The 26,392-nt window shown below is 47.7% G+C and overlaps 1 protein-coding gene across 5 annotated transcripts; it reads right to left on the bottom strand.

The window, feature by feature from the left end:
• Positions 1 to 1,548: 1,548 nt before the first annotated feature.
• On the bottom strand, positions 1,549 to 25,905 carry ABCI11 (non-intrinsic ABC protein 14). Of its 5 annotated transcripts, none has more exons than XM_086803024.1 (9): positions 25,691 to 25,897; positions 25,406 to 25,485; positions 25,170 to 25,272; positions 24,977 to 25,098; positions 3,402 to 3,516; positions 2,646 to 2,732; positions 2,306 to 2,354; positions 2,056 to 2,140; positions 1,549 to 1,949 (listed from the first exon to the last, which is right to left on the bottom strand). In XM_086803024.1, the coding sequence occupies exons 1-9, from the start codon at positions 25,832 to 25,834 to the stop codon at positions 1,871 to 1,873; spliced, it is 864 nt and encodes a 287-aa protein (XP_086659150.1). In that variant the 5' UTR covers positions 25,835 to 25,897; the 3' UTR covers positions 1,549 to 1,870. The 5 variants fall into 5 exon arrangements, with proteins under 5 accessions (XP_086659150.1, XP_086659152.1, XP_086659151.1 ...); XM_086803026.1 differs by having other exon boundaries at positions 24,977 to 25,067; positions 25,170 to 25,216; XM_086803025.1 differs by having other exon boundaries at positions 25,170 to 25,221; positions 25,691 to 25,892.
• Between the last annotated feature and the right edge of the window lie 487 nt (positions 25,906 to 26,392).

Below are 26,392 nucleotides of genomic sequence, written 5' to 3'. Positions count from 1 at the left end.
AATACAAAGAGATGATTTGAAAAAAAAAATATACCATATACTATTAAGTCGTTAGACACATATCATTAAATAATAAAATGTTATTTTCTCCAAAACCAAGTGCTTGGGTTTTGTTTTCTCCTTTGGTATGTTGCCAAACCTCCATTACATACTTCTTTAGATCGCCTTAGCTGACAATAAAGGACGGAGGGAGTAAGTAGTAAAGTGAGTGAGGATAGTGAGGCTCATCATGTGTCATTGTCCTCTATTATGACAACATGCAAGGGGACAATGTCTAATATTCGAGGCAATGCTGTTCTATGGCAGGTTTCCATGTTTATGTTCTTCCATTTACACATGGAACATATGTAACACTTTTCGTCTCGCAGACCAACAAGTCTTCGGCACACATAGATAATATCTTCATTTACACCTTCGGTCCCGTAGACTGACAAGTCTTTGGCACGCATTGATACTATCTTCCTTCCTTTCTTTTTCCCCCACATGGGTTTCTTCTTGATGTACCACAACTTCTAGTACAAATTACTTGTAATTTTTCATTTCTTTCACTTCACTTTCACATATAATTTCACCAGATAGAAAATGACAAAATCTTGGGTGTCACATTTGTTTACCAAGTTTAAGTTATGATGCAAATATCTTTGATCTCATTTTTCTCTCTATATATACCTATGTGATCTCATCTTTCCTGCATGTACATTCCTATGTAAGCTGCTTTGCTGACTTGTATCCTTGAGGCTTGACCGATAAGTTTTATCCAAGCACCGTGACTCAACATGAGATAAGAGATCTAGCTTATGCATGCCTCACAAAGTGCCCACACCCATATGCAAATTATGCACACACATAAAGTAAGAAAATTCATAACGCTCATAATGATGACGTGACATGGATGCAAAAGCTAACCTTGATTAATGCTAGGCAGATAAAGATTTCCCAAAACACAATAGAGAAGTTGAGATCCGATTCAAACTATTGTATATTGCTCGAAATATGAATGTATCCAATGATGATTACAGATCCACATTGACTCTGCAAACGCATTTTGTGTGAAGTCTATTACTCTGCATGATGTGCATGTCTTCCACTACACATGAGATACACTTGTGGAAAAGGCTGCCTCCTGCTCCAAATGTCATGTATGCTACTGGAGGAGCTCTGACTGAGAACCGTGTCTCTAAGTTTGGAAGATGATCCATGCATGACCCTGAATTTACCTATAAATAAGCATCTGAGAAGCTGGTTGTATACTCTTGGCCAGCACTTTTCAGACACAAAATATTATCATATATGGCATTCAACATGTTCATGCTATGCCCAATATTATCATTAATGTCATTAAACAAACATGTTCAAACTATGCCCATTGGTGCACGTGCAGGGCACTTCTATTGGGCTATCGCATTCCAAGTCTACCCACGCTTCAGGCAACTGCAACCAAGAAGCATGTCCATGTGCATCCAGATTAAGGCATGCATGTGACAAATAAGCACACTCACATCCATTAAGCTAACACTGGAGAAACTTAATAAAGATAATCACACCGAGTTGGAAAATGTGTAGACATCCTCAGATCACTTTGTTGTTGCTTAAAGAGGAGCTCTCCTTGAGTTGAAGCTATTCCAGCAGGTACAAAAGCTTCCTCCACATTGACTTCAAAAAACAGGCCCTAAAATCTGTGCTTCATACCATGCACTACTGTTCACCTCCCCTGTGCGAAGGACCATTAAATCTTTGCAAACGCCACAGGAGTTGCAAACCACCTTTATAATATTTACACAGTTTCTTTCTCCACAGTTCCTCTTCACTGTTTACCTTATTACTCTCTCTGAAAACAGATTGACAAGTTACTTTGTCCTTTATTTTGCTATTACAAAGGTACAGATGCCTCAGTCAGCCGACCACCAGGGTCCATGCGCCAAGCTTTATCCACAAATGGAGTCAGCTCTCTGCACAGACAATGCCACCTAGTGTAAAATGTCTTATGGGGGACCTTAGCATTAATCATACATCACAGTATTACTGGAACAGAGAATTAAAAATAAGAATGTTTACTTCAAGTCATGACTGACAACAATTAGTGTTAATTCTTGCTTGAGGCTGGCAAGTATTTTTGCAACATCAGTTCTGGCTCTCCAGTCTGCCCATAAAAATTACAGATTCCAACAAAGATAGATCAGCAGGAAATCACCCCTCTGAAGAAAAATTGTTCCATACACCAAACCATATAATCACAGTTCAAAAAATTTGATTATCTTGATACACTATCCAAACAAAAATATTGTTATTGGGAGGGGAAAACAACCTAGACCAGCAAGAGGCTCATCTAGTAGCAAAAGATGCGGCTTGCGTACCTACAAAAAATCATGGCAACAACCCATCACACTCCACCAGATAGATTCTGAAACCGAAAGGATAAATTTAGAGTTTAATTGAATTTCCTTACTTTCCAGGTACTGGCAATTATGCCACTACATTACATAAAACAATATCAGGATAATAATTACATTGTATAAGCAATGAGCATGTATAGATGGATGAGTTTTACATAGACACAACATTTTTGAAGAGAAATTTAGCAAGTTAAATGCCATATAATACTACAAAGCATGATTAGAAGTGAGGTAAAATATCACAACACTTACGAGCTGCACAGCCAATGCAAGACGGCGCTTGTAACCGTCACTTAAAGAGCGAGGGTTTGCATCCCATGGAATCCCACTAAGACCAACCTATTGGATCAACAAGGACGCAATTTATTGATTTTTAACAATTTCAAGGTTTAAACATTACCTTGTATCTTCATTCCCCATTATTGAACAAAAGAAATTAAAAGAATTGGATGGCTTTGACGATAATAATCCCTCAAAATCTCACAATTTCAAATTGGAATTGAAGGGTACATTTTCTTTTTCCAATTACACTAAACTCAGGTTTTTTTGCACTAGTAACTATGAGAAAGAAACTATTTTAAATGCTCCTATTCCATAAACATTTGGCTGCTCTCCAATAACACTAGCATTCATGTACCTTGAAATTACTTAGACTAATCAACATGGTGAGAAAGATTAAAATCCCCATTGACAGAAGCATTATCATAATAAGACAACCTTTTCAGATGTATGTCAAAAAGCATAATGTTTTTCATGATCCTTACTAAAGCTCCACAGTCAAGTAGTGACATTGATATTTGTCACTACTTTATCTTAATCAATTCTACGAGTCATGGATGTCCTAAAACAAAAAGTAATTCAAAGTGTTTTAGCTAAACAAGGCACCCATAACATTCTTCAACTCAGAATTTGACCAAGAATCAACCTTCAGTTCAAATGATTTACCATTACCTTTCAGTTCATTCATAAGTCCTCGTAGAGACAACAAGCATAAGGGGGCTACCATACCGCTAAAGCCACCTGATGAAGCCGAAGAAAAAGCTGATGTGCTATGAAAGGATCTTGGGATCGGTGGGGCAGTCCAAATGTCAACTCCTCCAAGACAGAGTCGGCTAAAAAGTACCTGCACAAACGGAACATAGAGAAAACAGCCCAGACATTGAGATGATGGCACAAAACAACTCTCAAGTCTTGCATTAATTGTGTCTATTTGAGTTTACAGCTATTTACATATTAGGAAAGTGTCAAGGCAAATTCAATGAAAAGTTGGAAATTATAAAGCTATAAAGAGCTAAGAAACATTTGAGTATCTAGCACGGGGGTGCGCACGCATGCACACACACCTCCACTGTGCAAGTGCTTGTGCGAAAAACTTAAATTATTTCCCGACTGTTTTTCATATGGAAGTACATAAAATTCAGTTGCTGTGTGTCTTCTTGCTCTCATAGAGTGCACTGTGCTGTGCTTTCAAATGGTATCAAGCTTGAGTCTCTGCAATCTCCCCTTCCTCTTGAACTATTCCACACCAGTTCCTTGTGACACACCTCACTATGGGCTGCCCAGGATAGGAAATGCCTGTGGGCAGGGAAGGTAGGCCAGGCGGCATACGTGAAACAGATGGAACACACTCTAATGCTTGACTGTGATGTGTTTTTTAAACGCAAGTCATGAAAGCCTTGACCTGCAGCTTGACCAGCATCACAGCGTTGACTTGCAAGCATGGGGCATATAAGAAGGCTGTCGGAATGCACAGCGGAAAATGAGACAACTGCTGTGAGAAAGGAAACACAGAAGTATAGAGAGAGAGAGAGAAGCTGTATAAACTCTGCTATACACAATCAAGATCCAGTACAAATGAAGTGTGGGGGGCAAGGGTGGTATTTATACCACCCTAGGCTGCTGGTCGGCCAGCCCAAAAACAGCCGACAGGCTGCAGACATGACCACGACCGGAATAAAACCAGTCGGCCAGGAGAAAACAGGTCGGCCAGGACCAAATCAGTCGGCCAGCATGAAAGTGTAAATCCATAGCCTGATGTAGATCTCCTCATGTCTGGATCTCCTCCCCAATCTGAGTCACTCCAACCATAGAGTCTGACTCGGTCCTTCATTCCCCTCTAGTGTCGTAGAAGAGTCCAAGATCCTTCGTACCTTGCAGATACCGCAAGATCCACAATCTTGTGTCCCAATGAGTCTTCAAAGGTGTCTGCATGAATGAGCTCAACAGCCCCACTAGAAAGCTCAAGTCCAATGTGGTGTTCAGCAACCAAATCAATGAATCAACAAGCTTCCACCTGCTCACAAGGATCATTACTGTAAGTTTGGTATTCGGGTCCATCGGTGAAGAAATAGGCTTGCAGTTCTCCATCCCAAAGGTCTCTAGCAACTCATGAACATACCGTTGCTTAGAAACAAAGAACCCCCTCTGGGTCTGCCAAATCTCCAATCCCAAAAAGAAATAGAGTTAGCCTAAGTCGGTCATCTCAAACTCCTTTGACAAGACAACCTTTGTCATAGCTATGTGCTCCACATGACCGCCAGTGAGAATAAGATCATCCACATAAAGGATAATCAAAGTGACCATACCGCGTTCCCGAAAGAGGTACAAGTTAGGATATACAACTGATCTCTGAAAACCTTTCCGTAGAAAGAAGGAATCAATCTTCTGATTCCAAGCCTTAGGAGCCTGCTTAAGACCATACAAGGCCTTTCGTAACCTGTAAATCATCCCCTTTGATCCTGGAACCTCAAAGCTTGGAGGTTGCTTAACATACACCTCCTCCTCAAGTCACCATTAAGGAACGTAGATTTTACATCCATCTGATACACCGGCCACCGCTAAGAAGAGTCGAGCAAGAACTGTCCAAATCGTGGTCATCCTCACTGTCGGTGCAAAGGTATCCTCATAGTCAATGCCAGGCCACTGAACATAGCCCTTAGCCGCATATTGTGCTTGTCCACCGATCCACCATACGTATACTTGGTCTTATAGACCCACTTGACACCAATGACTGACCATTTTGACAACCTCAAAACCAACTCCCAAGTATTATTCTTCTCAATGGCTTCAAGTTCCACTTGCATGGCTTTCCTCCAAGTCTCCTGGGAAAGAGCTTCCTTAACGAAAGTGGGCTCTTTGTCCTGAATGATACGAGACATCAAAGCATAGTTCACCTGTAACAGCTCCTCTGATTGACTTTTATCACAAACTCTGTGCAATCTTTGAGGTCCATCCTCCGTGGTCCACTCGGAGGGATACTCTGTAACACCTGACTGCCGAATGGTGTCCAACATCCACTTTGGTACTCGAACAAAACGCGGAGCCTCCTGCTGCTACTGGGACTCATCTCTAGCCTCGAGCTCAACCTCTACAACTGACTAAGCCTAGGAGTCATCCTCGGACTCATCTGGTTCTCTAAGAAGTGGTGGCTCATCAACAGTGGAAGTTGGAACATGCTCATCAAAGACAACATCCCTGCTAACAACAACCTCATTCCGCTCTGGGTCATATAGCCTGTAGCCTTTGGAAAGAGAGTTATATCCCACAAATACAAGCTTCTAGGACTTCGAGTCAAGCTTCCCCCTCTGCTTCTTTGGAATGTGAACATAGGCATCACTCCCAAACACACAAAAATGGGAGACATCTGGTTTCCTGCCAAAATAAGCCTCATATGGAGTCATCTTTGGTACTGAAGTTGTCGGAGATCAGTTGAGGGTATGGACAGCCGTGGCCACAGCCTCTCCCCAAAGTGGACAAGGTAGATCACGATGCACCAGCATCGTCCTCGCCATCTCCACCACAATCCGGTTCTTACGCTCAACTACTCCATTCTCTGAAGACGAACCTGTATTGGCCAACTCCCGCTTGATGCCATGATCCGCACAAAAGCATTAGAAGAGAACTCCCCTCCTTTGTTAGCCCGAAGAGTCTTCACCTGCAATCCAAACTCCTTCTCCACCATATTGAACCGGGCAAAGGCTTGGTCCTTCTAGGAAAGAAATAAACCCATGTAAACCTGCCACAATCATCCACAAGCAACATAAAGTATAAAGAACCTCCCAAAGATGGGGTTTGCATAGGTCCACACAAGTCAGTGTGTACCAACTCCAAAGGTTTTGAAGCCCGCCTAGTAGCCTGATTCGGAAAAGATTCCCTGTGCTGCTTACCACGAATGCAAGAACTATAGTGTCCCTGCCTGCTGCCAACATCTAGCAAGCCATCCACCATCTGGTCTCGAAAAGCCCGCCGCAACGCATCCACATTCAAGTGGCCAAAACAGAAACGCCACAAATCACCGAGCTGAGTACCTGTCAGAGAAGAGAGTGCTAAGAGTTTGTAGATCCCGTTCTCCACTCCGCCTTCCCAAACAACCTAGCCTGTTGCTTTATCCCAAAGAGCAACAAAATGCTCTCAAACTCCACCCGTATGCCAGCCTTGCAAACCTCATGCCGTGACAAAAGATGAAAACCAAGAGCTCGGACATAAGAACTCGGGAGGAATGCTTCCCCCCTTTGCCATCAAGAATAATCTCCAACTTGCCCTCACTGTGAATCAGGATAGTGGATTTGTCACCAATGAAGATGTGACATGTCTACCGTCGAAGATCTTGTAATAACTCTTGAGAAGGAGTCATGTGCCTAGAAACACCACTATCAAGAATCCACTCCCGAGTATCCCTGGCGGTGAGACCAACTGTCTCCCTGCTCGAAGAAGATGAAGCATCTGTCCATAATCTCCAAGTGCACAAAAGCTGGAGTCTTTGTAGCTGCAGCAGCTGAAGAATCAACACTGTTCTCAGTACTCCACTAAGGACACTTTCTCCAATAGTGACCCCTTCTGGCCACAATGGTTGTAAGTCCGCTCGGCCTTCAAAGCATCACGCTCTAAGTCGGGCTTCTTCTCAGAAGACTTCTCCGATGAAGACTTCCCTTTGCCCTTATTGTTGTTGTTGTTGCAACCTTTCGACCGCTGGGCAATCGTAAACCACTCTTCTTGGTCCAAGACCATAGGCACAAGCTTCTCCCACGTGATGGTGCTGAGCCTCCCACTGGTGATCAAAGAGGAATAGAAAGCTGAATACTGAGAGGTCAGATGAGACAGCAAAGTGATGGCCATATCCTCTTTCCCAGCCTAAAGAACCTCCTGCTGAAGAGCCTGGAGTTTGTTGATGTGCTCCCGCATCCTCAAAGACTTTGCAAGATTCATCACTCGCATCTGCACTTCCAAGGAAATCCGCTTCATGGGAGATACCCTATTATATAGAGAAGCCAAGTGCTGTCAAATCCCTCTGGCTAGCGTCATGTGTTTGATATGATTAATCACCTAGGGTGTGCAATTAAGGAAGATGAAAGAACGCACACAAACATTGACACGATCCCAGAACTGTGCCTGAGCCTCCCATTCTTTCCTAGAAGAGGGTAAAAGCTCCCCATCCTCCAACTCTGGCCGTGGAACACCAACCACAATGAAATCAGCAAAGTCATAAGACTCCAATCATTATCTTCCAGATGCCATAGTTTGTCCTCTCCAACTGTCGATCCATCGGGAATGTGGGGAGAGTGGGGATCTTCACGTGCTTCTCAGCCATCTCAAGAGTTCACAAGGTCTTGTGAAGGAAGGGTGGGTGGGAAAAAAAATGAAGAAGAGGCTGCAAAGACTATGCAAGGTGGCTGTCCAACAATGATGGTGGCCTTCTACTCATTCTCCAAGTCCCGAACAGCCCAAGAATTCTCCAATCAGCACCAAAAAACAGCAAACCCTCAAGCTCTCACTGTCTCCGAGCTTCAAGCCACCTAGGGCTCTGACACCACGTCGGAATGCACAGCGGAAAATGAGACAACTGCCATGAGAAAGGAAACGCATAAGTATAGAGGAGAGAGAGAGAGAGAGAGAGAGAGAGAGAGAGAGAGAGAGAGAAGCTGTATAAACTCTACTATATACAATCAAGATCCGGTACAAATAAATGTGGGGGGCAAGAGTGGTATTTATACAACCCTAGGCTACTGGTCGGCCAGCCCAAAAACAGCCGATAGGCTGCAGACATGTCCACGACTGGAATAAAACCAGTCGGCCAAGAGAAAACAGGTCGGCCAGGACCAGATCAGTCGGCCAGCACAAGAAGTCCCCCACGACTACAAAAAACTCGGAAAACAACACGGAAGATGAGGAAAAATGGAGTCCTAATTCGGGCGGGCACACCCACAACAAAGGCCTTCACTCCCTACTAAGTAATATGGTACAGACAGGAGATGACTGCTAACAAAGCCTTCCCCAGTGCAAGAGGGGGAGCATCATTGTTCATGTTGACTGGAATGGTGTCTATATGAGCACCTTCCACGAGACCGGGAACAGTACTCAGTGCTTATCCTGCTCAGCTTCTTGCTGCTCATCTTGTTGTTCATTGTCCTTATACTCAATCCTCTTGATTGTGGCTGACTGATCCTTTTGAGCCTTTGGTTCAGCTCCCTGGAAAATTTTGTGTTCGGTCTGATTGGCCCAACATCCAAGACGAGGCTAGGGTGCAAAAGAAAACTTGTCCCTAATCACAGCGTTATCATAGCACTACCGGTTGACCCTAAATAGGCAACTGGCAGCAAAGAACCGCTAGAAAAAAAAAAATTTTGAGAAGCCCTAGCAAAACAAAGAAGAGCAAACTGGTAGTTGTTCCCAATTGTGAAGGGCATCCGCCTTTCCCTCTGACTGAGCTTGGCAGTGAGGTGCAGTTTATGGTATACCCTATTTGCTCTTGAGAATCACCATACCAGGGCTTGGCTGAAGCAAGGCTTTTTGAGACCTTAGCTTTGATACCAAATGTAAGGCCTATTTATCTCAAATGCAAGTGTTTGAGAGAGATAAAAAACCAATACAGGACTTCAAGCTCGGCAGGAAGGTTGCAGTTTATGGTATACCCTATTTGGTAGCAGTCTATGGCATAGTACATACCCTATTTGCAGTTGGCAATCACCATACCCAGACTTGCCTGAAGACCTGCTTTTTGCGACCTTGGATTTAATACCAGATGTAAGGCCTATCTATCTCAAATGCAAGTGTTTGAGAGAGATTAAAGAACAATACAAGGCTTCAACAAGAAATGCAAGCAAGACATACCTAAACAACTGTTCTCTATTATATTGCTGGGCAGAAGCTCTATTTACAAAGCCTGTCAAATCTGCTTGCAGCTGAAATCAGAGTAAATTCTAGTCTCTACTAAAGGAAGTCTTCCCTGTCAAGCCAAGTTGCACTAGAACCTCTGTCTGCAGAGCAAATGCTGGATGAGAAGGGAGAGGAACTTGCTGATGTGGCTGCTCATGGTCTGAAGGAGAGACGGTAAGTTTGCGTGCCAATGCTCCAATGTCAAGAATGAAGTTAGCCTTGACTTGGGAGCTTCACTAGGAGAAATGCAAGTACGATAAGCAAGGATAGTTTCTCTATGCATGTGGATGTGCATTGTGCACAGGCACTGCCTTAGGGACCAAAGTATGGGCCAGTCCCGGGTTTTTTTTTTAATTCAGAAATGTGGATACAATGCTTAACAGAGGCACAATGTCCCTGCATGCAAATTTGTCTTCTTCCCTTTTTAGAATAGCAGCCTCTCTGTGACAGGGTTTTTCTATAAGATCTTAATAATTCACTTAAACAATAACAAGTCCATTATTTTATTCCAGAAATCTGGATACGATGCTTTGTGAAGGCACACATACCATACTATCTCCTACTCGTTAAATCAACAATTGAGAGGTCACATCATGTAGCGTTGCTAGGTGTTTCCTTGAAAGAAACCTACATCTGTAGAGGCGTGATTCATGAACTTGACAAGAAACTTTTGATCAAGCTTCTTGTTTCATTCGTCAATCTCAATGAAAAAAAAATTAATCTGCTTCCATAATCTCTTCTTGGTCTTCTGCTTCTAGTGGAGCCTTGTCCTTGATACTTCCCTAGAAGACTCACATGAAAAGCAATGTGAACTCTCCAATCATCTAGCAATTGCAACGGAAAACCACATCACTAATCTTCTTCATAACCTTGAAAAGACCATAACAACTTTGTATAGACCGCCCCTTTGCCTTTCATCTTGTGACGTTGAGCCTTCTCAAATGTGGTTCACACACTTACTCACCTAGACACATACGTGAGTGTTCACACACATACACATACACAAACAAGGGTTCACACACACATAAGACTCTAAATCCCAACAAAGCCCCCTTCGGAGCGAAGGTGGAGATGTTTGAGAAGACTTTCAATAGCCATGGTGATTTGGGCTCTAAACTGCAACATGTGATACAAAAGAACACAATGTACCTACACCCGAACTCTCAGGTTGAGCCTGATATAAGAGCTTGGCCAAACATGAATGTGTCTACATTAGTCTACCCAAAGGTAAAACCCCTTGGCTCTAAGCAGGGTATGCCACGGAAACAAGGCCTTTTATTACATTAAGAAATTACAAAATGAAAAACACACACAGAGGTTATTTAATTCAATTTTTGGGGGGCTTCCCACACAGAGAACCCTTGACTCACATACATAGAACAACTTAAAAGGCCCAATCATAATCTTCCTTGTCAAGAGAAAGATTATCCATTGATGTGAATGCTTTGTCTTTTGTTGCTGTGAAACCTGCTACTACATCTTCATCTTCTGTCTTCTTGAACAAGGTTGGCATGTGTCTTTTCTTGTTCTTTGGCTATCCTTTTGAAGCATTGGTCCTCTATGTGTCTGAACTTCTTACGAAAGTTGCACCTAGATGTTTTCCCTTTGCCTTTCCCCTATGTAAACATGGCATTCTCTGGCTAGAATGCAGCCTTCTCCTGTTTTGTGAGGCGGCAGTCTTCATCTATAAGGACGGTTATCATTTCATCATATAACATTTCTCAAGACACCCTCAGTTAGGGTTTCGGAGTCGGCAATCTTTCGTCACAAAGATAACGCACAAGATAAAGAGATATGCGTAGAGAGAGAGAGAGAGAGAGAGAGAGAGAGAGAGAGAGAGAGAGTCGAACACAATATTGGGTCCCGAATACCCACTTAGGGCCCCCACCATGAATGATGTATTTTCTTTATTAGAATGATGCAAATCTATAAAATCTTCTGATTCTTGACCTTTTACTTGTTAGCAGTCATCTCGTGTCTGTACCATATTACTCAGTGAGGGCCTTTGTTGTGGGTGTGCCCGCCCAGGAGTTCTCTCCATTTTTCCCCATTTTTCCATGTCTTTTTCCCTGTTTTTTTGACGTGGGGGCTGTCTTGTTCTGGCCATTTTGTCATGGCCAACCTGTTTTCTCTTGGCCGACTGTACTTGTGCTGGCTGACTGGCTCCCACCCAGTCATGGACATGCAATCAGCCTGCCAGCTGTTTCTAGGCTGGCCGACCAGTACCATAGGGTAGTATAAATACCACCCTTGCCCCCACACTCATTTTTGTATCGGATCTTCGTGTGTATAGCAGAGTTTATACACCTTCTCCCTCTCTACACTTCTGCATTTTGTTTCTCACAGCAGTTGTCTCATTTTCCATTGTGCATTCTGACATGGTATCAAAGCCCCAAGTGGCTTAAAGCTTCAAGATAGTGGGAGCTTGAGGGTTTGCTGTTTTTTGGTGCTGATTGGAGATTTCTTGGGCTGTTTGGGACTTTTGGAGAACGGGTAAAAGGCAGCCATCACTGTTGGACAGCCACCTTGCATAGTGTTTGCAGCCTCTTCTTCATTTTTTTTCCCACCCACCCTTCCTTCACAAGACCTTGTGAACCCTTGAGATGGCAAATTTGCTTGGGATGGCTGAGAAGCACGTGAAGATCCCCACTCTCCCCACATTCCCGATGGATCGACAGTTGGACAGGACCAACCATGGCATCTGGAAGGTAATGATTAGAGTCTTATGACTTGGCTGATTTCATTGTGGTTGGTGTTCCACGGCCAGAGTTGGAGGACGGGGAGCTTTTACCCTCTACTAGGAAAGAACGGGAGGCTCAGGTACAGTTATGGAATCGTGTCAATGCCCGTGTGCGTTCTTTCATCTTCCTTAATTGCATACCCCAGGTGATTAATCATATCAAACACATGACGCTGGCCAGAGGGATTTGGCAACACTTGGCTTCTCTGTATAATAGAGTATCACCCATGAAGCGGATTTCCTTGGAAGTGCAGATGCGAGTGATGAATCCTGCAAAGTCTTCGACGATGCGGGAGCACATCAACACACTCCAGGCTCTTCAGCAAGAGGTTCTTCAGGCTGGGAAGGAGATATCTTCAGAGGATATGGCCATCACTTTGCTATCTCATCTGAGCTCTCAGTATTCAGCTTTCTATTCCTCTTTGATCACCAGTGGGAGGCTCAGCACCATCACATGGGAGGAGCTTGTGCCTATGGTCTTGCACCAGGAAGAGCGGTTTAAGAACCCTCCACAAGGCGGAGGTTCTAAGGCCTTGACTGGCCAACGGTCGAAAGGCCGTAGCAAGGGCAAAGGGAAGTCTTCCCAAGAGAAGTCTTCTGAGCAGGAACCCGAGTTGGATCGTGACGCCTTGAAGGCATAGCGGACCTATAACCATTGTGGCGAGAAAGGCCACTATTGGAGGAAGCGTCCTCAACGGAGCACCAAGAAAGGTACAAATTCCTCAGCTGTAACCATGAAGACTCTAGCTTTTGTGCACTTGGAGATTATGGACACCGAAGTTTCATCTTCTTCGAGCAAGGAGGCGGTTGGACTCACCGCTAGAGATGCTCGGGACTGGATTCCACAGAGTGGTGCTTCCAAGCACATGCGTCCTTCCCAAGAGTTATTACACGATCTTCGAAGGCACGCAGGTCACATCCTTATTGGTGACAAGTCCACTAGCCCTATTCACAGTGAGGGCAGGTTAGAGATAGTTCCCGATGGCAGAGGGGAGAAACATTCCTCCCAAGTTCTTTATGTCCCATCCCTTGGTTTTCATCTATTGTCAATGTGTGAGGTTGCAAGACTGGCGTACGGGTGGAGTTTGATGAGCATTTTGTTGCTCTCCAAGACAAAGCGACAGCCAAGTTGTATGGGAAGGCGGAATGGAGAATGGGATTTACAAACTCTCAGCACTCTCTCTTACAGGTGATTTGTGGCAGTTTCATCATGACCACTTGAATGTGGATATGCTACGGCATGCTTCCGTGACCAGATGGTGGATGGCTTGCCAGATGTTAGCAACAGGCAGGGACATTCCAGTTCTTGCGTTCATCAGTCAAAGGAGCCTTTATAGGTGAACTGTAATATGCGGAAGCTTCGGAGAAGAATCGGTAACTTCAAAACTCAAAATTCAGCACTCTTTTCACAACGGAAATTAACGCACAAACTGAAAGGAGATGTGCAGAAAATAGAGAGAGAGAGAGGGAGAGATGGAGAGGACACAACATTGGGTCCCAATTACCCTCCGTAGGGCCCCCACCACGGATGGTGTATTTGCTTTATTAGAATGATGAGAAATCTGAAAGAAAATACAGCAAGCTTGGACCTTTTCTTGGCTGAGAAATCTCTGCCCTTGACCTGCAGTCCTTCACCCCTTTGCGTTAGCAAGCCCTTGGCTGTCTTGGCCCCTTGGATTGCTTGAGCACTTGGTGGAGAATGAGATAAATGAATGGGATTGTGGGCATCTCCTTTTATACTACCCAATCATGAGCAGTCGGCCAGTTCCATTTCTGCCCACGACTGAGATCACAGCATTAAATGCTGGAAAAAATACATAAACTGCTGCGCATCACTTTAATGCATGGCTGGGCACTCATGCGCATGGGAAACAGGGCTGGGCACTTAGGCGCCTGCTGCCTAGGAGGCTGGGCACTGAATGCCCCCTGTTTTGGAGGCTGGGCTGCCCCATACTTGCCTTAAACCTCTCCAAGAGCTGGATAAGCAGTCGGCTACCCCTGGCCTGCTACCCCTGGCCTGCCCCTGGGGCTGTCCTACAGCCCCCCCATGGCCTACCCATGGCTGGTGGGTACAGCCAGGGCCTTCCTCGCCCTCATGGGGGTGGTTTCACACCACCCCAATGCCCACACTAAGATCCGGGGTAGCCTTATGGGCTGGCCCCTTGTCCTAACCACTATCTACTCAGTGATCTGTCATCCGGTACCATACCAGATACACAGAACCACTGACATCATTCTAGAGGGAGACTCACAGCACGGACGGGCACTGTTTCATGTGCAGGACAGTGCACACCTGACCTTGTACTCATGTGCAGGGCAAAGCACACCTGACCTTGGACGACTCAAATGGATCCTTGGCTGACTCGTCCCGGACAGTCCTCACATGGGACCAGTTCACCATCCCAGGTCTTGCACCTTCTGTACAGAAATGTCTACGTGGCATCCAAGTGCGGGATAAACGTGACATGAACTATGCTTTGATGTCTCGTATCATTTGGGACAAAGAGCCTACTGCAGTTGAGGAAGCTCTTTCCCAGGAGACTTGGAGGAAAGCCATGCAAGTGGCAGATGGTGACTTGCAGGAGGAGATGCATGTTGAGCAGCCTCCAAGCTTTGAGGTTCCGGAATCAAAGGGTTGGTTTACAAGTTACGGAAGGCCTTGTATGGTCTTCAGCATGCTCCCATGACTTAGTACACCAAAGTTACAATTAATGATCCTTGTGAGCAGGTTAATGCCTCTTTGTATCAGAAGCTTGTTGGTTCATTGATTTGGTTGCTAATCACCAGATTGGACTTGAGCTTTCCAGTGGAGCTGTTGAGCTCATTCATGCAGACGCCTTTGAAGACTCATTGGGACGTAGGATTGGGGATTTTGCAGTATCTACAGGGTACGAAGGATCTTGGACTCTTCTAAATATGACACTAGAGGGGGAATGACGGATGGAGTCAAACTCCACGTTGGAGTGACTCAGATTGGGGAGGAGATACAGACACGAGGAGATCTACATCAAGCTACGGATTTACCCTTGGCTCAGGAGCTATTGCATGGAGCAGCAAGAGGCAGCCAACTATTGCCTTGTATAGTGGGCCCGTTCCGTACAGAAGGCTGTCTTGGGGATGTCCCATCTCCACAATCCTCACCTGGTGGTACCCCCTCTTTAAATCAAGTTTCGAGAACACCTTTACTCCATTCAGCCTCTCGAGAATATAATCTATTCGAGGCATCGGGAATATACTCTTGATAGTCAGCTTGTTGAGTGCACGATAATCAACACACAATCGAGAAGACCCATCTTTCTTCTTGGCAAATAAGATCGGTGTTGCAAATGGCGACACGCTTGGGCGGATGAAGCCAAATTGCAACAATTCTTGGAGTTGGAGGTCCAACTCCGATTCCATTGCCTTGGAAAGGCGATACGAAAACTTGCTCGGGGGTTCCGAGCCTGGAAGGAGGTCAATCTTGTAGTCCTCTGGTCTAGATGGGAGGAGCTTGGGAGAGAGATCTTCTCAAAATCGAGAAGCATCACGACCAAGTCCTCGCCAAGAAATCTAGCTCGGGCCGTCGCCTCCCAGAAAGTAAAGATGTTGTCAAGGATACTGCGCTCCTTGACAAATCCTGTCTGAGTAGCGTGAATCAACTCCCCCAGGAACGGCTGGATCCTCAAACTCAAGGCCTTTGCTAAGACCTTGTGGACAGTATTGAGGATCGTAATAGGCCTCCAATGCCTAATATCACTGATACTCCCTCCCCCTTGGGGATAAGATAGATCAAGCCCTCTGAAAAGCTCTACGGCATCACCCCAATGTCCAAAACATGCTGAAAGCCCCTGCGGAGGCCTGGCCCCAAAAGGTCCCAATAGCGCATAAAAAAGGCCGGCGTCAGTCCGTCCTCCCCTGGGCAACTATGTCGCAGCAGGACCCTCAAGGCCTCGGCAAGCTCAATCTCTGACAGAGGCGCACCTAGAACTGTACGCATACGGTCTGTGACCCTCCTCTGCACATGGGCCCACACAGTCTGTCTGCAAACATCTCGATCCTCAGTGGGCAGGTTCCGCTGAAAGCAGGTCTCTATAGAATGCAGTGGCAATGGCTCTGATCTCCCCTAGCTCAGTAGCTACCGATCCATCCGGTCTACTAAGCTGGCGGACTCCTGCTCGCGCATGACGGGGCCCAGTGATCTCAAAAAACTCTTCAGTCACTCTATCGCCAAGCTGCGTCCACTGAGAGGCCTGACGACGATAGTAAAACTCATGTCTCTGCTCCTCTATCTCTCGAACCTCCTGGCGTGCCTGGCTCAGCTGGGACGTCACCCACTCACATGCAGGCTGCTGCTCCTGAAGGCGCTGTAGCGAAGCAAGGCTGCGTCTCAGCCGATGCTCCCGCTCGCGAATCTCTCCCAACCGTGTCAAAGCTGCAGCATGCAAAAAAGAGCTAAGATCGATGAGTCCCTGGGCACACTGGCCCGCTGCATCCTGGTCAGAGCACTGACTATCATGCCAGATCCTCTCAATGTCCTCAGCGAGACTGGGATCTATAAGTACCCTCTCTGGGATCCTCAACTGCAAGCTGGGCTCCCGTGTCCTCTCCTCCAATGTCAAGATAACTGGCGCATGATCTGAAAATGAGGTGCCAGCGAGAATGCCGACGAAGCCCCCTTGCTCCCCTAACCAGTCGCCCACATAAAAGCGATCAATCCGTGATAGATTAGTCCCTCCCTGTCGGCGATCCGACCGGGAGAAACTAAGACTGTCCTGAGACCGGGAGAAAGCCCCATGCTGCCATGCATCAGTGATCCTCAGTGACATGCACAACCGGTCCCAAGCTGCAAGCTCCGTGCCGTGCACTATAACATGACTGCCTCCCACCCTATCTGCCGGGTCCTCAAGCATGTTGAAGTCTCCCCCGACACACCAATGTGCGGCCTCTGGCAATGCATCCGTAACCTGGGTCCAGAACTCTGCTCTGGCACTAGCATGATTGGGCGCATAGACGTTGAGCACGCCCAATAGCTCATCATGCATCCTCAGAATGACATACTGCGCTCTACCAGGCACAATGATCCCTCGATCCACAATGGCCTGCCGCCATACATCTGCAATGACCATGCATACTCCTCCCTGTCCACCCAAAGGACCAAACCCTGCAGACCAAAAAGTGTCCCATCTACCAGGCATCACCGAACCATATCTCCGGATCCTGCTCTCACCCAAGTGGTGCTCCTGCATCATCAAAATATCAATGCTGCCACCAACCAGGCATCTCTGAAGCTCCTGCCTCAAGCAACCACGATAGCGTATAAAATGTGCTCCGCCAAGGCCCTGTACATTCCATGAGATGATCCTCATGGATGCCCTGCTGAGGTGGATGCTGTCTCAGCCGTACGGCGGGCCTTCGCAAGCGGCTTGGATGGAGAGTAGTCCCCATCCGAGCGGCTGCGAATCTGCCCACCCGGTGTGCTGCAAGAATCCCGGATCAGGCGCCAGTGGCTGTGGCCCATGGCGACTGCCTCCCGCTCTGACAAAGCAACCTCGTGTATACACACATATCCAGGGTCGCGTGCTAAGTCTGCCACTATGCGAACGACCAAATGCCGAATCCCTGAGGTATCCACACTCCCGGGATCCAAGAAAAAATGAGCCAACTCCCAAAGTCGGCCTATCACATCTGTCACCTCCAGATCGCTCATGTGATGAGAAAACTCAACTGCCTGAGTCTTCAAAGTGCTGAGAGCGAGCTCTAGAGTCCACTCCCGGTCGCAAGGGCCACATAGAGGGAACGAGAAGGCCACCGCTGAGTCTAATGCCTCCTCCCCGCGGGCCAGAGGTATCACTACATGAACTCGGATGGGTGCTGGCTCATGGGGGCCCTCTGCTCCAAAAAGCCGTGTGAAGGTATAATCAAAAGCCTCCGAGCGCTGTCTAATGTTAAGGCGACTCAGCCGACTGCGGATAGATGAAATCCGTGAAGCCCTAATCGGCATAGGTCTCCTCTGTGATGCTCGAGCGAGGTCAATGCTCAGCGCTCTCCGGACTGCAGGTGAACGCCAGGGAACTGCCTGGGCCTCCCGGGAAGGTGAGGCGGGCGGAGGGGGAGGGGGGGGAGGCGAGGGGGGTGGAGAGGGAGCCGCTGCCGAAACCGGAGCGGAGGCGGGAGGAGGCGATGGTGGAAGCGAGGCGGTGGGGGGGGGGATGGGGGTGGGGGGGGTGAAGGAGGGGGTGCTGGCATCTCCTGGTCCTCAGTCGTCGCCGCGGGGGTCTCCTCCTGGAGGGGAGAAAAGCTGTTCCTCACGGGAACCCAGTGAGGCTGAGACTGTGGCTGCTGCTGCAGCGGTCTCTGGACGTGCTGCTGTGGCTGTCTCCCTCGGCGGCGTCCCTGTCCAGGCTGCCACTCCGAGGCCTCTGTGGCCTGAGCAGGTGTCCCGGAGGCAGCCTGCCGAGCCGAATCTGTGGGCGGGCCATCAGTAGCCTGCTGTGGTGAGGGTCGGGGTCTCCTGCGAGGGCAGGCCTTGGCCAGATGGCCGACCTGTCTGCAAATGAAGCACTGATTCGGGAGCCCCGAGAACTCCACTCTCTGATCTATCCATCCCCCCCCTATCCTAGGTAGCTGAATGACCTTAGGAAGGGAGGAGATGTCAGACACCAACACTCTGACCGAAGGTAGCCCAGCTGCTCTGGCCACCACTGAAGCAGCTGAGGGGCCAGTCTCTAGTACCGAGCCCACCAATGCTCCAAGCCTGGGGAGGAGCGGAAGATACTCCCGGCGGAGTCCAGGGAAGCAAACTGTAACATGAAAAAGGCGCTCTCCCTGTTCCGCCGCTGCTGGGTCAAATCCATGCTGCCAAGGTCTGAAGAAAGCCCGAGCACCCCTGATGTCAAGGGGACTTATGGCAAGGACCTTGGCAACACTCTGGGCGGCCTCGAACTCGATCTGGTAATGTCCACGGTCCAATAGCTGTACATCCAGGATCTTGCCCACATCTGCAAGAAGGCGGGCCTGAAGAAGATCCCGGATCTCCCCTATGCTGGGGCGAGTGCCGACTATACGGCAGATGGTGGAATGTGCCTGGAGGCGTTCCACCTCTGCGGCGAGGCTCGCTTCCTCTTCTGGCGAAAGAGAAAGCCTGATGGGGGTATCCTCAGGGGCGGTCGAGGGGGCTACAGAAGAGTCCCTCTGAGGTGGGGCGGGAGGAGCCTCCATCAGAGTCTGAAGCTGTGGCGAAGGCGGAGCGAATGCGATACCTGCAAGAACCGAGCTGCACGCGAAGGGCAGAGAGGGAAGGCGGGAGGATTTTTTTTAAAAAAATTTTTAATTTTAAAAAAAAGGAAGGGAAAAGAAAAAAGAGCGGGGGGGGATAAGGCGACGAAGAAACAGGGGGGGCGGGAGCAACGCGAAAGGAGAGGCGGTGGGGGGGAGAGAGGGCTGGCGGAGGGGGGGGGGGGGACGGGGCGCTGACGAGGGGAGGGGGCGTGAAGGCGAACCGAAGGGGGGGGAGCGTAGGCGCAATGAAGGCGAACTGAAGGGGAGCGTAGGCGAAATGAAGTGGGGGGGGGGGAGCGCAGGCGAAATGAAGTGGGGGGGAGCGAAGGCGAACAGAAGGGGGGGGAGCGAAGCGCAGAAAGCGAGGAGAAGGGGGGGGCGCGATGGCGAGAAGAGGGGGGGGGGGCGCAAATGCGCTGGTAGGCGGGGGACAGGGCACGAGTAAGGGGAGGCGAGGGGCGAGCAGCGCGAGCAGGGGGGTGACGGCGGGAGCTTCAGCGAGCCGATTTATGCTAATTGCCTTTGTTGTCCTCTTTCACGCACACATTCTATGCCCTGAATAACTAATTTAACACCTAGAGCTTCATACTTGACGCTCGTTGTCATGCCTGTGCTAAAACCCTCAACTTGTTTGTCCACCAAAGTCAGGACGAAACGGGCACGCCTAGTGGCCTGTTCCATAACCACATCCTCCGTACTGGCACTGTCAAACAAGACAACAACTCTCTAGCCACCTATGCAGCCAAAGGACTTGAGCAATTCGTTGTGCTCATACTCCTGGTCATGGACGCCCTTCTGCTTATCTTCGAGCTCCCGGCTAATAATTGCTCCAGCTGAAGCACCGGGGTTTGAAGAACTAGGGGGGTCTGTGTGGGAGCTGTGCTCACCACAGAAGCTGTGGAGGCAGCAACGGCGAGCTTTGGAGGGTTCTTAGGACACTCCCGAGAAGTATGTCCTTTTGTATGACAAAAGAAACATCTACCCTCCTCCTTGTACTGAGAAAGCTCCTCTCAGCACTCAACTTGCCACCTGTCTTGCCTGCCTCCGCTTTTTGGTCTGGAGTAAGCTTAGACGCATTGTTCGAGTTCTTGGAGCCAGAGGCTCCCATGCTCTGTCCTAGGGAAGACCTTGTCTAGTTTTGGCCTTTGCCCCCCGAGGCGGTAGCCTTGGGAGAAGCCGGCTGGGAAGTCTTGGACTTGCCACCATTATGCTTCATTTCTGCACTCTGTGCAAGCGAGAGTGCGTCTTCGAAGGTGGTTGGCCTAAACATACGCACCTCCCACTGGATTTGCGTGTCAAGTCCATACAAAAAGTGTCCTTTCTTGTCCGCATCAGATAAGCCTAATTGCAGACATAAAGTCGAAATTCTATTGGCAAACTGAAGGACTGGTTGCACGTCAAAACGCGCTCCCCTGAACTCGTCTTCGAGTCACTCAAGGTAGTGGGGCGGTAGAAACTGCTGCTTAAGGTCACGGACAAACTCGTCCCACATAAGCTGCCATACCTAATCTGGTGTGGGCATGAGCCCACTGAGTCCACCAAGGAATGGCCTCACCTTCCAAGTACCAACTAGCTAAGATCACTATGTCAGTATCTGTCTTTCTAACTGCGGCAAAGTAAGCTTCAAACTGATGTAACCGTGAATAAAGAGTTGTGGGATCGAGTTTACCATTATACTTACTGAAGTTCATTTTCTCAGGAAAATGAGTCGGGGGCACCGCTGGTGTCAAATCTGGCGTCCAAAGCTGCTAGGTAACACTCGTGCTCAACGCGTCGCAATTCGTCTTCACGTTGTCGGATCTCCAATGCACGCATATGCAACTGAAGCAAAGAGCTCGGCTGCGGTTGTGGCCCCACGAGAGGGTCCTTGTGTCGAGGATCTGGAATCTGGGATACGGAAGGAGAGGGAGGAGGAGATGGAAAACGCGACGCTAGAGAACGGGTACGTTCTTCTAGAGCCAAAATCTGTGCCTTCTGCTCTTCCAACTTGGTCGTCTGGTCTGCGATTGCTCGCATCATCTACTGGAACATCTCTGCAACACGCAAGCCTGGTGCCCTAGCTGGGCTGCCTGGTGCACTCTGGTCCCGAGGTTCTTGGTCTCTCTCGTCGTCAAAGCTCGCCATAGAGGAAAACGCACTTCCTTTCCAGAGCGCAATCTGACCATCCACTATGTGTGTGGGAGACTTCCGAAGGCTTCCGGAGGCTGAAAACCAACCGTCCTTCAAGGGACAGGAGTCACTCCGAAAGGGGTAGTCCTCGACGATGCGGGAACACATCAACAAGCTGTAGGCCCTTCAACGGGAAGTCCTACAGGCTGGGAAAGAGATATCATTTGAAGATATGGCCATCACTTTGCTTTCCCATTTGCCGGCTCAATTTCTGCTTTCTATTCCTCGTTGATTACGAGTGGCAGGCTCAGCACCATAACCTGGGAGGAGCTTGTGCCAATGGTCTTGGACCAGGAGGAACGTTTCACGAACCCTCCTCACAGGTTCGAAGGCCTTAACTGGCCAACGGTCGAAAGGCCGGAATACCAACAAGGGCAAAGGGAAGGCTTCACGGAGAAGTCTTCAGAGAAGAAGCCTTATTCAGAACGAGAGAAGCTGAAGGCCGAAAGATCTTGTAATGATTGTGGCGAGAAAGGCCACTACTGGAGGAAGTTCCCTAAGCGGACAGGGAAGAGTGCTTATTCCTCAGCCTCAGCTGCAAAGACTCCGGCATTTGTGCACTTAGAGATGGTGGACTCCGATGCTTCATCATCTTCGAGCGAGAAGGCAGTTGGCTTCACCGCGAAGGATACCCGGGAATGGATTCTCGACAGTGGTGCTTCCAGGCACATGACTCCATCCCGTGACTTCTTTCTAGATCTGAAACGGCAGTCAGGTCGCATCTTTATTGGCGACAACTCCACTATTCCGATACATAGTGAGGGCCGGATGGAGATTATTCCCGACGGCAAGGGGGGCAAGCATGCTTCCCGTATTCTTTGTGTCCCTGCTCTGGGTTTTCATCTTCTGTCAGTGCATGAGGTATGCAAGACTGGCTTTCGGATGGAATTTGAGGAGCAGCATTCAGTTGCTCTAAGGGACCGTGAGACTGGCCAGGTTGTTTGGGAAGGCGGTGTGGAGAATGGTATCTACAAGCTCTCTGCACTCTCCTCATTGACAGGTTCTCAGGTCGGAGATTTGTGGCACTTTCGTTTTGGCCACTTAAATGTGGATGCTTTGAGGCGAGCTTTCCGGGACCAGATGGTGGTTGGCTTGCCAGATGTTGGCAGTAGGCAAGGGCGTTGCAGTTCTTGCATACGTGGTAAGCAACACAGGGAATCCTTTCCGAAGCAGGTTTCCAGGCGGGCTTCGAAACCATTGGAGTTGATTCACACTGACTTGTGTGGACCTCAGCAGATACCATCTTTGGGAGGATCTCTCTATTTTATGCTGCTTGTTGATGATTGTACCAGATTCACGTGGGTCTACTTTCTTTCCCAGAAGGACCAAGCTTTTGCTCGGTTCAAGGATTGGCACGTGATGGTGGAGAAAGAGTCTGGATTTCAGGTTAAGACTCTCAGGGCTGATAAAGGAGGTGAATTCTCCTCGACTGTATTTTCAGATTTTGTGCAGATCATGGCATCAAAAGGGAACTGGCCAATACTGGATCGCCTTCGGAGAATGGAGTTGTTGAACGCAAGAACAGGACTATGGTGGAGATGGCGAGGACCATGCTGGAGCATCGTGATCTTCCTCATCCACTTTGGGGTGAGGCTGTGGCAACGGCTGTCCATACCATCAACCGATCTCCGACGACTTCAGTACCCCATATGACTCCATTTGAGGCATACTTTGCCAGGAAACCCGATGTCTCGCACTTCCGTGTCTTTGGGAGTGATGCGTATGTACATATTCCAAAGAAGCAGAGGGGGAAGCTTGACTCCAAGTCCCGCAAGTTGGTATTTGTGGGGTATAACTCTCTTTCCAAGGGATACAAGTTGTATGATCCAGAAAGGAACGAGATTGTTGTCAGCCGGGATGTGGTCTTTGACGAGCATGTTCCAGCATCCACTGTCGAGGAGCTGCCACTTCTTGGAGATCCAGAGGAGTCTGATGATGATTCCCAGACTATCATTCCAGTTGAGCCACCTCAGTCATCACAGGAGGTTGAGCCCGCAGCCGGAGTAGAGCCCCCGCGACCACAGGAGGCTCCACGATCTGTTCGAGTACCTAGGTGGTTGTTAGACACCCTTCGGGAGTCAGGTGTCACGGAGCTACCCTCCGAGTGGACCACAGAGGACGGCCCTCGAAGATCACATAGAGTCCGAGATAAAAGCAACACAGCAGAGCTTCTTCAGGTGAACTATGCTTTGATGTCTCGTATCATGCGGGACAAAGAGCCCACTTCCGTAAAGGAAGCCCTTGCACAGGATACTTGGAGGAAAGCCATGCAGGTGGAACTTGATGCCATCGAGAAGAACCACACTTGGGAGTTGGTACCGAGGCCGTCGAAACGGTCTGTCATTGGTGTCAAATGGGTCTTTAAGACCAAATATGCGTCTGATGGGTCGGTGGACAAACACAAAGCCAGGCTTGTGGCTAAAGGTTATGCTCAGCGGCCAGGCATCGACTACGAGGATACCTTTGCACCGACAGCGCGGAACGCATCGCATGACCACAATGGATTGTGGCTAGCGACTCACCACCCAATTGTAGGTTCGATGCCTCAAACCACTCCCGAGCCTAACGTCCCATACCACTAGGCCAAACCACCCACCTTGCAATCCCATGGCCTCAAGATCCCGCATGCTTCCATGTTAGTCCTAGGCCACCGGGTGACTAAGTACTTGACCTCGTGTGTCTAATAAGCGACCCCAAGATCAATTATATAGTAGTAACCCAGCTATTATTGGCCCTTGCTTTATTTATTGGCTTTCTTGCTTTATTTATAAGCTTTTGGCCAATATTAGCCCTGGGCTATTAGTTATACGCTCTTAGCCAATCTAGACCTCTTTTTGCTAGCACCCTTAGGCCACGTGTGCACCCTCCAAGTCCCCACGCCCCAGCTAAGCCTTACCTCTGATCTTGGGTTAACCCTAACCCTAATCTTGCCAAACCTAATCCTAGGCCTGTCCGGATGTAACGTTGGCCCACGCTACTCTTTTGTCACTTCCGGCCCAAAGGACAATAAAAACAGCATACCCCATGTGAGGCGTGGTTATATGACAAAAACAGCATCCCCTAGCCACAATGTTAGGTATGCTTGTACAACAAAAACTGCAAACCCCAATGACAGTGGTCCGCAAGCCTCTACAATGAAAACAGCTACAAACATCACAATGTAAAGACATTCTTCAATACACCCTAGCCAAGCATGAGAAATACTCCAATCAAGCAAGATCTATACAAATTACCCTCAAAAAGCACTTTGTTTCGAGCAAATCACCTCTCAGGAAATTGAAAGACAATGCCGGTGTTTCCTTGTGTTAACCCTTGTTCGGTCTCATTTTGTGCTTGCTTGTTTATGGTCACAAAGCCTTCAGATGGATTAGCCAAGCCAGCAAGAACCTGTGACATAGTAAAACTGTTTTTTTTTTATCTAAAACAACGTTTATAATGAACAAGCCATAGAAGCATGCCTGGAGAAGGGTGGTTTTCCCACTTCCACTGCGTCCAAATATAAGGCCTAAACTGAGAAGGAAAATTAGCCACAGCCAAAATGTAAATCCTTTAGGTTGAAGTCTGCAAATATATTTCAGCGGAATGTATATATGAATGAACAAAATCTAGATAACAGCATTGCAATTACACACACACACATGTATGTATGTATAAGAATGTATCCAAAAAATTGAAAGAAACAAATCAATCTGACCTGTTCTCAGGAAGGCGAAAAGTCACGTGATCCAACAGGTTCACTTCAGTGCCAGGAGGGCGGTAGCTTACTCCTTCAACCTACTCACAAACCAAACCAAGTTACTATTTACCTTCAGACCCTTTCAACCTCTAAACTCTGCACGCCCAAACCCTTTGAGAAACCCTAAAAATATGATTAAGAACATGAAAACCTAAAATCTGCTAGCTCGAACCCTGAAACACAGAAAACTACAGTGCTGAGCTTGAGAATGCAAGGCCGGAATGATACGGTGCTCAATTACACCTGTAAGAAATCTATTCTGTTTTGTTTCGTGCTGCAGCAGATGGTGCGAGGAGAGTTGGCGACGGCGAGTTTTACAGCAAACGACTTCGGGCTGTGAATCATGGAAGCATGCATAGACGATAAAGATGCCAATGCAGCATCCATCTTTTGAAATTGTCATCTGCCATTGCTCCAAGCATGAACCTACATACAATCAATATTTTGCAACTTTTGATTTCTAAAAATATTCTCCATTACTGTATTAATCATAAGTCACTAATAAAGATTAAGCAATGGTTAAACACGATGCTAGACAAGACTACATACCAGCTTTAATGTCAAAACATGACAAACACTAATGAAGATTAAGAGACACTAATGAAATGCTAATCAAGCTAAGCACTAGAGTAAAAAGATTGAAATGATCTAAAATCATGTGTGTCTTCTTTCATTCATAAGGGGATATTAATACAAAAAAGTAGGGTTAGGGTGTTCCCACTCAACCCTAACCCTAATCACCATGAGCCCACATTTGTTTGCCTAAATGATAACACAAGAGACCTAAAAACGATCTACATGTACACTAAGCTTACACAAGAGAGAATACTAAACAAAGTAAATAAACCAAAACCATGTGTTTATTTTATCCTTTTTAGAGATATTTACACCAAAAAGGCATAGTTAGGGTGTTCCCACTCATCCCTAACCCTAATCACCATAAGC

This window comes from Cibotium barometz, chromosome 9 (genome assembly GCF_041138505.1).
Source record: "Cibotium barometz isolate CiBa-2024 chromosome 9, ASM4113850v1, whole genome shotgun sequence".
Lineage (NCBI taxonomy): Eukaryota > Viridiplantae > Streptophyta > Polypodiopsida > Cyatheales > Cibotiaceae > Cibotium > Cibotium barometz.
Note: the sequence above shows the minus strand (reverse complement) of the source record. Positions and strands in the feature narration are given on the sequence as shown.